Raw genomic sequence first — 16015 nt, 5'->3', positions numbered from 1 at the left:
CCTGTCCTGAAACAGCGACTGGTGACGAAAGACAAGCTGTAGCTTCCTTTCCGCCTCCACCTTTCCGTCTGCAGGACTGAGTGTCGTGACCCGCTTTCCGGCAGAAGCCACAATAGGGTTGGCTGACTTTCGTGCGACAGTCTGACGCTTGGTGTCCTGCTTTGCCACACACGAAACATTTGGCTGGGGACTTGCCAGGTTCGCCAAGGTTTTTCTGCCGGCTTTCTTCTTTTTCCCGAAAAACAAGCAGGTTGTTTTGTCGCTGGGCTTCCATGAAATGATCAGCCGCTTCTGCTATTTGTTGAACCGTTTTGCAGTTTCTTTCGCGAAGAAACAAAGAAAGACGGCTATGGCAGTTGTTGAGAAGCTGTTCTGCGACTATCAAATCTCGCGCTGCTTCAAATGTTTTATCGTGCTCGGCCATCTCTACCCATCGATCAAAAAAACTAAACAGCCTCGTAGCGTACTGCCTAGCAGTCTCATTGTCGAGGGGCCTACTGCGACGGAATTTCTCTCGATATCCATCAGCAGTACAACGGAAACGCTGGAGCAACGCCTTTTTCACAGACTCATAGTTCAGCGAGTCTTCAGGCGACAAACGGCCAAACACCTTTAATGCCTCACCATCCAGGCACAAACTCAGGCCAGTGGCCCATTTCTCTTTAGGCCAATCTTGACCATTAGCAACCACCTCAAATCGCTTTAAGTAAGCGTCCAAATCATCCCGGTTCTCGTTGAACACGGGAATCAAACTATGAGGGTTCACGATTGGTGGACGTGTTACCTCCGGTTCTCGGACTCGAGTGGTTGACTCTGTGGAACCTCCAGCTTCAACTATCTTAAGGCGTAGCTCCAGTGCTCTCTGTTCAAGCTCCAATCTCTGCTTTGTTGCTTCACGCTCTGCGACCCGTTCCTCACGCGCTTTGTTAGCCTCTTCCTGAGCCCTTTCAGACTGCTCATCTACCCACTTTTTCAGTTCCGCGCCCTGCAACCCCAAGCGCTCGCCCAATGCTATAAATTCTGCCGTACTCATAGCGGTGATCGTCTACTCAGAGAAATAAAAAAAATGGCTTCGTCCTGTTCTGTCCTGTCGTAGCGGACGCCAATTTGTTATGCAGGTTTAGTGTCGTCAGGTTGTTTTAACTGAGGCAAGGCCTCTGACCGGAAATGGAAGGAGCCATTTTCAAACTCACACAAAAAGATAACTTTATAGCGCACAAAGGAAAGATAAAACAACAAAAAAAAAACACACACACACACAACAGCACCAAATAAAGTCAAGCTATGCCTAAACTAACATCATGGTGTCCGGGGCTATCAAGTGTATCTAAGTTTCGGGGGACATTCGAGAAAAACAAGTCACCGGTTTTGAGTCGCTGGTGGTGGCTCGGGCGGCGGAGACGTCGCTGACACGTTGACGGTGACTGCGCTCGTGGAGCGGACGATGGGTTGAGTCGGCGCAGAGGTTACCGGAGGGAGCGGCCTTGGCAAAGCGGCTGGCCACCTTCCTGCCCACGCACCTAGCGTGGAACCTGGCGGCAGGCACCCGGGCTCGTCCCGTGGCTGGCAACTGGCAGCAGGAGTCCTCTAAGCAGCCGGGACAGTGATTTCTGCACTCCACGGAGGCTCAGCTGCCCGGATCCGCTGCTCGGACGATGGGAGCGACCAATTTCCAGAATTGCCCGTCTCTCGAGGACGGAGGCAGACGCTGTCGGGCCCTTTGTGCTCGAGTCCGAAACCCGACGGCACAGACCCTGACACCAGCGTCTCGTCCGAGCTGTCCGAGTCAGACTGGCGGCCTTCTATCTCCTCCTCTTCCTCTTCTCACCCGTCCGCCGTGCCATCTTCCTATTGGCGGCGGCCACACGTGCCATGCCCCGCCGACGTCTTCCTCTATGACGTGTCGCACGTGTCCGTTGCGCGGTGCTTCTGTAGCATCACCCACCGCGTTTGGAACCCTTGCGCCACCAACACCGAGACACAGCACCGAATACATGACGCGCGCATTGTTCGCGCACTCACTCATCACAGTCGGTTAATATTGAATTGCAATTGGAATACCGTTTTTGCAAAGGTGAGTGAAGCTGTAAGTAGTTGCCCTTCTCTATGCTCGCTACTCCTCGAACATTACTTCCAGAATCGCATTTTATGTTTTGTTGCACGTACCAAAGGAGAATCTAGCATATGAGATACATTACACGCGTGCGCATTTCCTATATAAATCTGAGTAATGCAACGCGTGCGCATTTCCTATATAAGTCTGAGTAATGCCATGATCAATTTAAAGCGCATGTGTTAGAGGATTGTGGCTTCAATGGTGAAAGTGATTAGATATTCCGAAATATGTGATTGCAATGCAGTTACAACTTTCTCATATGTTAACACGGTCTGTGAACAAAAAAAAAAACGCTGTCTGAATGTTTGTTGGTCATTTGCTTAAGTACTTTCACGCATTATTATGCAGCTGTGTGACGGCTGTTAAAACGTTCAGCAAGTTAGATTTTGGTTTTCTTGGCCTAGTTGAGTGCTACGAGTGTTGGGCGAAGATAAAATCGTGTGTCTTTTGTGCGTTTCTTAAGCAGGCATACAGCCGTAATAGTCATTGTTGTTGTACTGTTTGGGGTGTTCAATAAAACAAGAATGCTGTTTTGTACTGCAACAATTTTTATTTCATCTGTGTTAACAGATCACGCAAAGAACTTGGACACATGCACGTAAGAAACGTACGCAGTGCATCGCGCGCACGCATAAAAAACGGGCCTGTCATTTTAAAACAAATAATATAGAACAATCGACGTAACAGACGGCATGGTTGTCTAGTGGAGCAGCGTCAGCAGTACAAATATCAAACCAGAATGAAACATGAATAGAAAAACGGAGAGTAACAGGCGCTTTGCCCACGGCTTCTATGAGCCGCGCATATCCACCTATCGCCACCGTCCGCCGTTGGTGGCGCCACCAGTACCACTGAAAGCAGCAGCGCACGAGGCGGATACTCTAGGCCGATATCTCCGCTCCGGCGCATTTGAAAGCTTATGGCCAGAGTGCGTCGCGAGCATTTAAACTGCAACTTACATCTTTAACTTATGAGAAAGTGATCCGCGGTGTATATATTACACCAAAGAGGCCTAAAGCAACACTGAAGAGTTGCCGTCGCTTAGAACGGACGCGCCACTAATGAAAGCATGCAACGCAACCAGCATTGCAGCCGCGTCTCTTCCTTTCTGCTTGATCATCTTCCATAAATGCGGAGGCGTCCGTGGGTGCAAGCGTCCGAAGAGCAAGAGCGTCCCTATGCGACGCAACCAGTGTCGCAAAGTCGCAATCAGCCTTCGAGTCATGATCACGGCCAGATCACTGTGGTCGTGATTAGGTGATCCCACGGCTTGAGATCCGCTCTGATGCGTCGCGTTTGTTGCGCTCTGTCAAACCAACGCACGTGACCGCATAGGTGTTTCCGCTCACTTTGCAAGCTGGAACCATGGCTGAAACCACGGTGACTCGATCTGTGCCGCTGATGCGGCTCCAAATTGCAAATCTGTCTACAAAACGTGCAAAGAAAAGCTGTGTCTTTTCTCCGCGCCGAAAGACGAAAAGCGACTGCAGTTGTGGAGAAATGCAATTCCACGGAAAGACCGCCAGCTACAGTCCTCCGACATACATACGATAACGTGAAAACCAAGTGCTTTTTTTTTTTCACTCTGTACACTCGCTGGTAGAAATTTTCACGCTTTCGAAAAAAAAAAAACGCGCGTGTCTCTTGCAATCGGCACCCTGTCAGTCATATCGGGGCTACCCGCGCCAATTAAAAAATTTTAAGCTTCATAAAGCCTGGCGCTCTTACTTTGCGGTCGAAGCTGGCAGACAGCCACTACAAGCTAGTAAAAGCACAAACAACCGTTTAAAGCCACAAAGTTAGCTAGAAAAACCGGTTTTTACAGCCCAGCGAGAGCTTGCAATGCGCATCTTTCGGCCCAAAAACTCGTCGCGAACCTAGCGGCGGCCGCGAGCAACTCGAGCAGTAAAGCGGCACGCTCGCGGCACTCGATGGGCCACCTGTTTTATTCTACCACCGTGGTTTTGGCGGAGCCGTGGCCTCCGTGACTACTTCTGGCTGCGCGCGTTGGTGGAACTGATCGCGAAGGCCATGCTTTTACAGAGCTGATGGCGCCGATGACGCGGCACACCGAAGTTCACGTCACCGCCTTCGCTCAGCAGTTCAAGAAGCCCTGCGGCTGCAGCCGCTCTTTTTTTGCCAAGAAATGCCATTTGCGTTCACTTCTGTGAACTCTTACATTGGTTTTCGAATTCAGCAAGGATCAAACTATGATTACACATTCCAAAGTCATTTTTTTTTTTAAAAAGTGCTTCAGCTTCCCTTTAAAGGGACCCTGAAACGGTTTTGACGAATATGTACGAACACATTGAGCCGGTAGAACAAGTCCTAAGGATCATTTACAGACCGATTTAAGCTCTGTGCGAAAACCGTGTAATTTATTACAAGGCTTTAAAGCTGCGAATCGCCACCGATCACAGCGGCTCAGCCAAACGCGTTTTCAAACCGCCCACTTCCAGTGCGCGTCGTATTGGAAGCGCGACGTCACGCAGGCGGCTGATCTGATTGGATATGTCCAGTACACGTCACTGAACCTCCTGTGGGCAGCGAGCGTCGTCTGCCTGTGTTACAACGTACTCCGTGTTGACGTGAGCTGAGCGAGAGTGTTTATCTTGAGGTTTCTTTTCTTGGACATAATTAATTGCCCCAGCCTTGTTGTGTACTACGTATCTAGCAATTTCTAGCAATTGGTGACTTGTAAAGCTGTGACATCGTGCAATGTTCGTGAGGCATCTGGCGAGCGGAATCCCTTCAGCTTGTCGCTGCAATGAGCGTCGCGCTCTCGCTATTCGTTCAACGCCACGATCCACGCTTTTGTGGCTGTAACTTCACCCCTGAAGACACAACCACATTGCCCAAGTTTACGCTTATCGATGACCGTTCTCGAATTATTTTTGTTTGTCCGCATGCTGTTGCAGATTGTCGCCGTACAGGAGAATAAAATAAGATCTGCTGGTAGTGTGGCGGCACCTGTCGGAGCAGATATCAACCACTCCGCGAGCTTCGTCTTTGTTGGGCCTCCGAGATTACGCGCAACCCGTCGCGAAGCTCAAACCGTCGAGTGCGCTCATGAGAGCGCTGCGATCGCCGGCGATGTCAGGGTGTCTGTGAGTTGAGGGTGCAAGGCAATGGTGAGGAGGAGGGTATAGATATAAATTCCGTAGCGGCCTTGGTACAGAGTGTGTCGCTTAATTTCTGGTGCGAATAATTTGGGGATGCTCCTGCCTAAACGCTGACAAAACTTCAAAAAACCGTTTCAGGGTCCCTTTAAGGATGCATTTGCTTCCAGAGAGCTTACATACAGGAAAGCTGGGTGAAGCGTAACAATCCCAGGGAATTAAAACCCTTATCTACTATTAACCTTGATGGTTTTTTGAAGGCACGTTGATCCGCGTTTGGTAGACACACCGGCCTTAGTGTTCTTGCATCTGTACACCGAGTTAATTCTTTAATATGGACATGGCATGTTTTTTAGAGCAGCCTGCCTTTAGCGATGTTCATTCAAACCTTGAATGATGTCCATTCAAGGCTTCGGCATTCCAAAACCCAGTGAGCAGTTTTAGCAGAACGCATGTAGACAGTGTGCTCACGCACACCATACAAACAGTACGCAGGGAGGGCGCTGAACCCCCTCGCACTTGTGGCACTGCCTGCCCAAGCACTGTGTGCCAATGGAGGCAGCGTGCCTGGACCTACATCACAGTGACAAGCACCAGGTACATGTGTTGTGTGCCTAGAAGCCATTTCAAGGCTGCTCACATAACAATGCTACTCTACACTCAAACCTCGATATAACGAACACGAATATAACGAATTATCGGTTATAACGAAGTAAATGAAGAATACTCTTGTCACAAATACAGTGTTACCAATAAACGTTTACAACGAATTTTCGGATATAACGAAGTTATTTTCGTGGCAGATGTGGCTTTGTTACAATGAGGTTTGAGTGTATTACCAGCCCAGTCGCAGCTTTGCCAGGATGGTTTCAGTGGCACATACAACTCGCATGTAATGAGCTCAGCCAAAGTGAAATCTTCGTGCAGTTGGACTTCAAAGCAGCCCTGCTACACCTTTTGAAGTTCCTGTAAAATGACCTTTCTAAAGAACTCTGTTGCCGAACAAATCTCCTGCCACAAGATGTTTGAAAATCTGTAAACTAAAAGCGGTGTTACTATTGCACAAAACGGGTGCTTTCATTTTCCTTTAATCACCATGAATGATCTGGAAGCTACACAGGGTCCATGAGAGACAGCAAGCAGGTAACGTGCCCCCCAAAAGATACGACACCGTGCATCGAGTGCTTTTTGGTTTTTTTTCCCCTTGTTTGGCGCTACTGCCTGCTACTTGTGGTTCAGACATGTGTGGCTGCAGTACCTGCACACTTCATTATGAAGAGCGTAGATATCCACAGACTTCGAAATCAAATGTTGCAGGTTCGGGCCCAGAGGTGTTTCATTATCCCTTTAATTAATTTTTATTTATGTCATACTTACGGCACTACAAATAGAAACTACAAATAATGTTCCCCGTGCCTTAAGTGGCTTCAATATTTGTTGACTTCATTAAATTGTGTCTAACAAAGAAACTAGCCCACAAAACCATTCCCTGGCCTTCATTTGTTCTCTCTTCATTAATATAGAAGAGAGGGCAAGCGACTTCTGGCTGTTTTTGACAGGAAATTGTGCATTCCCTGCTCCATGCAGTCCCAGAATATTTGGCTCATGTGTAGAGTGCTCACAGATTGAAGCATGGCATAAAAACTTTTAGTGCGACAACTCGCATGTGCAACTGATAAACTGATAAATAACCACGTCATATTGCTACAAATCTGACTGCTATGTGCATTGGCTCTGATGTATGCGTTAAAGTTGAAATTACGTTGATGTGACACGAACTGAAGACGGTGTAAATGAAAGTACACATATTGCTTAGCCCGAAATTGTCTCGTTCCAATCCATGAGCACTGTACACAGCAGTCTTGACTACCAATTGGCGGTATTGTTTTACTTATATGATTTTTTATAAGTGCCTTACAGGCCCCTAGAGGCATTGAGTAAGGGGGATAATGCAATAAATAAATAAATAAAACAAAAGGAACGGGTATAAACGTACACAGAAAATGATAATATAATAATATAATATGTGGGGTTTTACGTCCCAAAAGAACAATATGATTATTGATCAGTGCTGTTAACTTTTTGGCGAAGTCACCAGGTCGCTTCCTAAAAGTCGCCAATTTTAGCCAAAAGTCGTTAAAGGATGATGATGATTACTTTTATTTCATATTTTTTTAGTTTTCGACTGGATAAAAAAAGATAACACGTGAAGGGAATTTTTTAAACAATATTTTAAATTACTTTCTGTGGTGGCGAGTGAACTGAACGGTCGGAATACAAAGATACTTTCTAGCGTTGGACTACGCTGCTCAGTTCTGGCCTGGACAAGCAACTCTGGGCGATCCAGCGGGCCGAGGAACATGGAGCTGCCGGGAGACGCCGCTACCTCCTCTCCATTAGCTCCTGTGTGGGAGCCCAGCCCAGCAATCTGCCGGAAATTAATACAGTCAAACCCCGCTACAACGAAATTGACGGTGCTCAGAAAAATGTTCGTTGAAGCGAACATTTTGTTGTAGTGAAATCGAAAAATATATGGCTGACCTGAGCTAGTAGAACAGTGAAACTTTTATTTCCAAAATTCAAAAAGTATCACCTGCTTCCTTTGCGTCCCCAGCAGCGTTACGACGCGATTCTCATATATGCATAGTGACGCCACGTTGAAAAGCACGCAGAAACAACGGCTTCCGCGAACGAATCAAACAGGCATGGGTGCGCAACACGAACTGCACAGTTGCACCAATACGCTAGCACAAGCTACTCGCCGACAATGGCTACATGCAGGCGTGCTATCGCAGTGCGATGACTTACGCCTTATTCTATGCTATTCTTAGCCACCACTCGCGGCTGGCTGATCCCGTTGATAACGCAGACGAATTGTTGCTCTGACGACCGGTTGCACTGGCCAAGCACGAAAAGCACTGGCATTGGAAAAGGCACCATTCCGCGACTGCACCCCAGTGCTGCTCGGGTTGATAACGTGGATGTGACGGATGTACCGTCGCTTTGATCACTAGCGAAGCGCGAAAAGCACGAAAAGTATTGCAAAGGCACCGTAAAAGCTATCGTTTCGCGATTGCACCCCAGTGTCGACAACTGAGCTTTGGCTTCGGATTGTCTGCGACTCAGAAGCAACTCAAGCCAGTTGCGAAAGCAGGGCAGTCTGATCGCCGTCGCTATCAAGCAATGGCAGCCCCCATGCTCACTCAACAGCGGCGGTTTCTGGTGGTTCCAACACGCGATTCAGACTTTGAATTCGTATTTTTGTTCTAAAATGCATCAAAATGTCCGAGATTGTGTTTATTGCATGGTAAATTAAATTTCTGAGCCCGGAATGGCATTGTCAAATTTCGTTGAAGCGGAACGGCAGCAGAAAAAGTGTTCGTTGTGGCGAGCATATTTATGCATAGACTCCTATGGACTGTTGACGGGGAACCGAGAATTTTTCGTTGTACCGGAAATTTCGCTGAAGCGGAGTTCGTTGTAGCGGAGTTCTACTGTACATTTCTTTCCTCCCTCTCTCTTCGCGAAGCAGAGGAATGCATAGTGTGCGTAAATTTTCTGCATGTTCACCATGCTTTGTCCGCTTATGAAGATACTGCAATTCTACCAAAACGTCCTTACATCGTTAATTTGCTTTCAGCAATAGCCTACTGCATACACAGCTGCTATGTAACGTTTGATGTAATATATTAACACAATGTTAAGGAACAATAAAACCTAAAATCATTTTATTGCACACATTTCACACAAGTCGCTACAGTCTACACGACAAATCGAGCAAAAGTTCCACCTCACCACGCTTCATCGTCTGAAGGCTCGACATTGCTTTGCGCACATGCACTGCTTCCTGGCGCGAACGCTGAGGAGTACGCTTGCATGGTTCCAACTTTTCGTGTCACTCTGTCAGGCAGGTCATAAGTGTAGCAGCACTTTCCAAGACGGCGAAGTCTGCTACGAACGCTTAAGACCGCGTTTGTACTGGCAGTGCTGAGAGAATTTCTGTGCTTTGTTTAAACCATGCTTAGTTGGCTAAAAACTCTTTCCACTTCAGCGTTTGAGAGTGGCAAGGAGAGCACATCAACTGCGAGCTGGGCGAGCTCGTGAAACGGGTTCGAGCCAGCTGCATCACGGTAAGCAAGGACCAAGATGCAATGGTGTGGTTGGTGCTGGCTCAGCTCACCAGGGTTAGATTCTTCCACTGGGTGTCCATGAGATCTATGTTGTTTGGTTGTAGACCAAAATGTTCAGCCAACTCCGCGACTGGTTCCTTCAGCACTCACAAGCATGCTCCCACAGACAGCCGTGCCATGACCTGCAATACGTTGAAGTTCGATGGCAGACGTTGCCGAAGCTCACTTGACAGCTTAACTGTGAACGCAACGCAGCGCTGGCACACCAAGTCGACTTCGGGACCAGCTAGCAGCGTGTTCGCGAGTTTCTCGAACTCGTATCCCAAGTATGGCTTGGGGTCCAGGTGACCATTGATGGGCTGGCACAGTGGATCGATCTTCGCCGTTGGAATGATCACTTTGCTGCAAATAGTCTTAATCGGGAGCGTGAGATCTTCAAGGAGCTTTGCGGGATCCACATCGTTCTTCTCGTAGGCCTTGTTCATACGCCGAACTTCTCATAGAATTGGCCGAAGGTAGAGGAGGTAAAGCTTATTCAGCAGATCAGAGTACATCTGATACAGGAGTTCTGCGGTATAGCATACTTCCATCAATCTGGCCTGTTCAAAATGTTTGAGCAACATGTCCTATTGATCGAGGACTCCGACCACCGCCGGCTCCAAAGATATCCATCTGGTATTGCACACCCTTGGAATCGCCAGTGGTTCTTCTTCATCGCAGAGGCTCTTGTAAAGCTGACTGAACGCGACCTTGCGCTTTGAAGAATGAGAAAACCACATGTGTGTTTCGCGCACCAAGAAGTCCATGTTCCTGGGAAGTGTTCCCTGAATAGCGTGGGAAAGTGTGAGTTGCAGCGAATGGCAAGTACATCTTACCATAGTCAAGTTCGGGAGTTGCCACTTACGCTTTGTTTTCTCGAAAACGCCGTTGTTGACGCCCGTATTCACCAAGGCGTTGTCAACTCCAATGCCGAGGAGACGCTTCGTGTCGAGTCCCATGCGCGCGAGGAAATTTTTCAACGCCCTGACGATTGCCACAGCCGTGCCATCGTCCAATTCGACAAGCGCAAGGAACGTTGTCACAATGTTCTTCCGAGCAGCACTGAAGTATCGCACCACTACACCCAGTAACTTGGTGGTCGAAACATCTGTGGCCTCGTCGATTATCAGGCTGTATTTGAGGTCCCCGATGTCAGCCACCAAGAGCTGTTCGAAGTGCGGAGATAAGAGATTCACTATGATATCCATGCACTTGCTCCGGTGCATGCACAGGCCTGCTGCGCTTTTGCTGTCCACGAACTGTTTTTTGCAAAGTTCTGTCAGGTGGTCAGCGGTGAGGAATGCTGTGTGCTCACGTATGAACAGGCAGAGAGCGGCTTCACTTTTGCCGCAGGAAGACTCGGTTGCGGCTGAATACTGCAGTTTCTTTTGCCGAGAACTGCAGTACGGTTCCGATGACTTCTTGTGTTTGGTGGTGGTGGCATGCTTCTTGATATCGGAAAGCTTGGCATAGAATTCGCTCATACAGTAGGCACATAATGCTTTCATTGTTTTGTTCTCCACAGGATGTAATCAGCCTTTAAACTCGGGCAGAAATTCCCAAATTTTCCGATAATGCTGCTCATACTTGGGAGGCATAATAAAGCTAGAGCCAGCGAGCTGGCATAGTACACCTAGTCCTAGAGTTTACCGGAACAGAAGGAGTGCTTGGAACTACCGCATTGCATGGATGGATGGACGAATGGATGGAAGGTTGTACCCTTTAGATCGGGCGGCGGCTCACGCCACCTAGCCGTAATACAGTTAAGTACCGTACTGCACGCTAAAGATCGCAGCGCCACAAGTGGCTTGATCCTGCTTTGGCCTCACTTTTCGAAGCGCATTCCAAGCACTCCACTGTGCTCATGGAGTTTCCCAATATTCTATCACACTCTACTTCAACTTTTTAAAGTCCCCAAAAAGACGCTAAGACTCCAAAAAGAGAGAATTGTCGCTAGCACGACTGAAAAATATAGCGACTTTCTCGCTAAGTTAACGCCACTGTTATTGATTATCCCTCCCATACCTTGTCTTTGCACTGCGTTGTGACATTAAGGGTCTCAGTGGAAGGGGGCTGGAATGAGTGGAGCCAGGGGTGGGGGTGGGCACACTGTGGTGAAACTTCCCCCCCCCCCCCTAATGCACTCCTATTGCAGGTCATCCCCATAGATGGACGATCTCGAGAGCTTGCCCCTCACCAGGCATGAGTTGGGCCGTGGGGAAGAGTTCCCGGTGCATCTGGTGTAGCTCGGCCTCGAGCTCCTCCACGGTGAGCGGCAGCTGCAGCCTGTCGATGATGATGCGCGTCGGCTCGGACCCAGCGGTGCCCATCACGGCCGACTTGATCTCCCACGTGTAGTCCTTGCCGTAGCGCTGCGTCACCCGTTGCGTTGCCTCCGTGTATAACGACTCTGTGTCTGGGGGAAAAAAAAGAAAGAATTGAGGAGCCATTCCAAACTGAAAGTGTATGGACAGTGAAACTGTTTAGCACAAGACACAGAGGATGCGGGAAAAGACACTTCTGCCCGGTTTAGTGGCACAGGCACTAAGCCATCCCGACATGGTGAACATAAAGTAACAAGCCTAACGTCCACATTCTGCTGGTCGAGAGCCCATGTCCTGTTTGTCTTTTTCGATGTGCCATGTAAGCACAGTTTACAACAGAGGTGACATAGAATTTCAAACCTTCGCTGATCACACGACCTGCAACTAAATTGTAAATGCCTGTCCAGAAAGTCCCTCTTGAATTTTGCGTATGCTCCTTTAACATTTTCCAATTGAGCAGGGTGCCTTTTTTGCATCATCTCGTCTGGCTTGCTGCATGCACTTGGCGTTTTGTGCACGATTTTTAAGAACCATGGACCAGTGGTGATTAGTGGGGCATGCCCAATTTCTGTGGCACATTTATGCTTGCTAACAAACAGAACACCCTAGCCATACATGGCTTCACTGTAAAAACAACGGCAAGTGAATTAAAGAAAAACAAAAGTGAATACAACAGCTACGATACAGTGAACTTACAATTTCAGTGAATTAAAAGAAATTTCAAATTTTTGGTTGGCCTGTTTTGTTTTCAGTGTACTTACAGCTGCACAATTCAAACTGCACCATTCAGTTAATGTTGTGAATTTATACTTTTTGCTAATCCGTAACAGAAACATTAGCTGTCTTTGTTCCCCATGGCTACACATTTGCGCTCAGATTTTTTCAGAACAGCCAAAAAAAAGAAAGAAAGAAAAAAAAGACAAGAAAGACAATTGGCTGCCTCCATTTGTCGATGCACATAAAAATGAAAAAAAAAGAGCAGCGAAAAATAAAAAGAAAAAAATGTAAACGATGTATCAGCAATGCGTGCACTAATTGACCATCTCTACTTGTCCCTATACGTTGCACCGTGTCATATTTACGCTTTCATCTGATGATTCAAACACGATTTTGAGTGCCTTTCAAGTGTGAATATCGGAGGATCTGCCGTACTAATACTAATCATTGTAACGAACTTAGAGCGCGGAAAAGCTGATAGACGAACAAAGTATCACATGACATGACCCTTCCTTGTGATAGTTTCTTTGTTGTCCTTTCTGTGCGCTAATGTCATTACACAAATGTAATTCAGACTAGCCCACCCGTCTATCCTATCACTGTAGTGTAGAATTTTAGCTTATGCACATACTGGATAAACAAAAGATGTGAGAAACCACGTAAGTATAATACAATAGAAAGTCCCAGTCACAAGAGTAAACTGAAAACTGCCTTCAATCAATCAATCAATCATGTTAATTAAGAAAAAAAATGCATTTACAGCATAATACATTGAGGCAATATGTTTTATAAAGGAAGCCCAAGTATAAAAGCTGTAAGGGCCTCCCATCAAGGCGGGATAAAACAAATTTTCAGTGACCACAGGAATGAACTGACATTGCAAAATAGTGCGTGTGGTTTTTCAAAAGAACATCAACGACAACACAGGCATTCTGAATAGCCAATAATTACGCTAATTAAAGCAATGCAAGGAACCACGTTTTTGCAGGGTGGCTAAAACGGACTAACAGCAGCAATTTTTGCCAAAATTCTGTACTGTTCCGAATGGAAATGGCAACATAACAGGCAATTCGTTTTCTGTAACTTGCAGTAAACTTTAGTACAAGAAATTTGTTTGACAGAGGAAATTTTGTTGGACATCAATTAGTAGATTGATGAATTAACAAAGTGTCTACAGAAACTTGAGAATGGATTACTTTAAACTGCTTAAACTACATTCTTGCAGAGAGTAACAAAATTCAGTGGTTTCACGAGTCAAAAGTGCAGTACAATGATAAAACATGCCAGAGAGAAGATTCTGGATTAAGCTTTACCACCTAATGTTTTACCACCTTTACCACCGGGTGTTTAGAATCGACTACATCACAGGCACTCATAGCTCGCTTCATCAAGACACTTTGTGATCCACCCCAGCAGCCAGGCACCGTTAGGTGCCATCAAAACTTGGAAGTGTGCGAATTTTGATTTTTTTTTTTCCGTTGGGGCTTAACGCGCCAAATCCATATGTTTATGAGAGATGCCGTAGTGGAAGGCTACGGAAATTTCGACCACTTGGGGCTCTTTAACGTGCGCCTAAATCTAAGCGCACGGGTCTCGAGCATTTTCGCCTCCATCGAAAACGCGGCCGCCGCGACCGGGTGAATTGTAATTTTCTGGACGGACCCTAATTCAATAGTACCAACATCGAAACGAATACTTCTCAAATACTGATGAATCGTTTGTAAAATAACAACGAAGTGATGCTTACACTTTAGTATTCATAACATTCGTAATACTAAAAGCGCAACCCAGCAGCAACAAATATGCAGGTTCTCGACCTGCACACAACACTTATGTGCAAATGATCGTAAATTATGGGCTGCTCGAACGACACAGGCTGCTGCGCTGCGTAAGCGCTATTTGCACATATGCTTACGCCCGCGTAGATGGAATATGCCGCACTTTTGCACCAATTTTGTGTTCGCTTCGGTGCAACTGCAACCTGGAGATACATGTAAACTATTCGAAAATATATCCGCATTTACGAACAGCGGCTGTTCGATTCGATATCGGAAATTTATAAATATTCGCATGGCCCCGGAATCCAAAGCATCGTGTACCAAGTGCGGTGTTCACCACAACAACGATGGCCCCGGGTGTTTAAAATCTGGACAAAAGATAAATGTAGTGGATCGTTACCCAGAAGCAGACCATCCATGTCAAAAAGCACGTGTGTAACCGGCTTGAAGGCGGCCCTTGAATCGGTTGCCATATCGTGTACCCTACTCGGCAGCTCCTCCTTTGCAAATAGTTGAGGACGCTTTGTCAAAGCGATTCAGTAACGCCACGGCACAGGAACTCGAGTTTGGAACCGGCTAGAACCGGCAATTAAAACTCGCACGGCACCGGCACGCAGCTTTGTCTACGACTCGTTATGACTTGCAGTGGTCTCTGGATAAGTCGCAACCGCGGAACCGCGGTTATTTCGAATCGTGCTGCAGAAGCGTAGTAGTCTCTGGTAGTAGTAGAGGAGCGCGACACAGGGGAAGAAACGTAGTCGAGTGCACAACGCGTAGAAAAACCGCAGCAATTTCTTGAAGGGACAGCCTAAAAAGAACAACAGGACAACAGAAGAAGACGCACAAAGCGCACACAGCAATGTGCAGTCATCGTTTGTTTTGTGTCGCTCATTCATTGGCAAACTGCTAGTTTTCAGTCGTTCAAGAGCGCAATTCTCTTCTCTATTTTCTCGATGCACTCGCAGAGGAAGCTCTCTTTCTGGTTCTCCACTGGAGACAGGTGGCGCAGGCAGAAATGTGGCTGGGGAGATGGAGAGGGGGGTGGCAGGGCGCGCCCTTGATTCGACGTGGAGTATGGGCTAGTATAAGTGTGGTCGAGTGTCGAGTGTCTGTATCCCATGGCAGAAAAAAAATTCGGGAGGGGTGGGGGGGGGGGGCACGGGACCGGTGTGCCACCCCCTGGCTGCGCCACTGCTGGAGACGTGGGCTGCTCAACATGCTGCTACTCGCCGGGTGAGTGATTCACTATCCGCTCAATCTGGACGCGAGTACATTCGTGCAATCATGTGGTGTTTCGAAGCGATTGTGGTATTTTTTATGACGCCGTGAAGCCATGCACGTAGCCAGTGTGTTTTTCTTTCCCTAAAGGGAGGATATAGCACCAGATACCAACCCGAGAATTATATTTGGTGTTAGAGAGAGAGAGAGAGAGAGAGAGAGAGAGAGAGATAACATGCCTAATGGCTAAATACGTTTAGCTGAGCTAGTTGGAACCAAGGAGGTTAAACAAAATTGCTGGAGTGGCAATTATTGCGCAATAGTGAAGCCGTGCCCACCAAAAGATGGCGGCTGCCCCCGCCATCTTAGTAGGGGCATAATAACCCATCGGCGTTTGGCGAAGGAAAGCGAGCGTTTTCCACGCACGCCAGAGAGATACTGGTGCAAGTGTGTCTTTGTGTTACTAGTTTTCGTAAATAAGCCTCAAAGTCATGGCACATTTTATTGGATATCAATCGCCAATACTCCTCTCGACGGGTGACTTTTGTCGGCAACAACGATCTTTTATTTTATA

The 16015-nt window shown here is 47.2% G+C and overlaps 1 protein-coding gene across 2 annotated transcripts in view; it reads right to left on the bottom strand.

The window, feature by feature from the left end:
• Positions 1–14855, bottom strand: part of LOC119399333 (pseudouridine-5'-phosphatase) — a 31360-nt gene extending 16505 nt beyond the window's left edge. Inside the window, exons 1-2 of one of the 2 annotated variants that reach the window (XR_007416825.1) lie at positions 14624–14844; positions 11602–11820 (exon numbers count right to left, since the gene is read on the bottom strand). Coding sequence is in view for 1 of the 2 variants with exons in the window: in XM_037666151.2 (XP_037522079.1) it covers positions 11602–11820; positions 14624–14696 (292 nt within the window). In the remaining variant the exon portion in view is untranslated. Of the gene's footprint in view, positions 1–11601; positions 11821–14623 lie in introns of both variants that reach the window. The other variant, XM_037666151.2, reaches the window with a different exon arrangement.
• Positions 14856–16015: the final 1160 nt, after the last annotated feature.

Source organism: Rhipicephalus sanguineus, chromosome 7 (genome assembly GCF_013339695.2).
Source record: "Rhipicephalus sanguineus isolate Rsan-2018 chromosome 7, BIME_Rsan_1.4, whole genome shotgun sequence".
NCBI lineage: Eukaryota > Metazoa > Arthropoda > Arachnida > Ixodida > Ixodidae > Rhipicephalus > Rhipicephalus sanguineus.
Note: the sequence above shows the minus strand (reverse complement) of the source record. Positions and strands in the feature narration are given on the sequence as shown.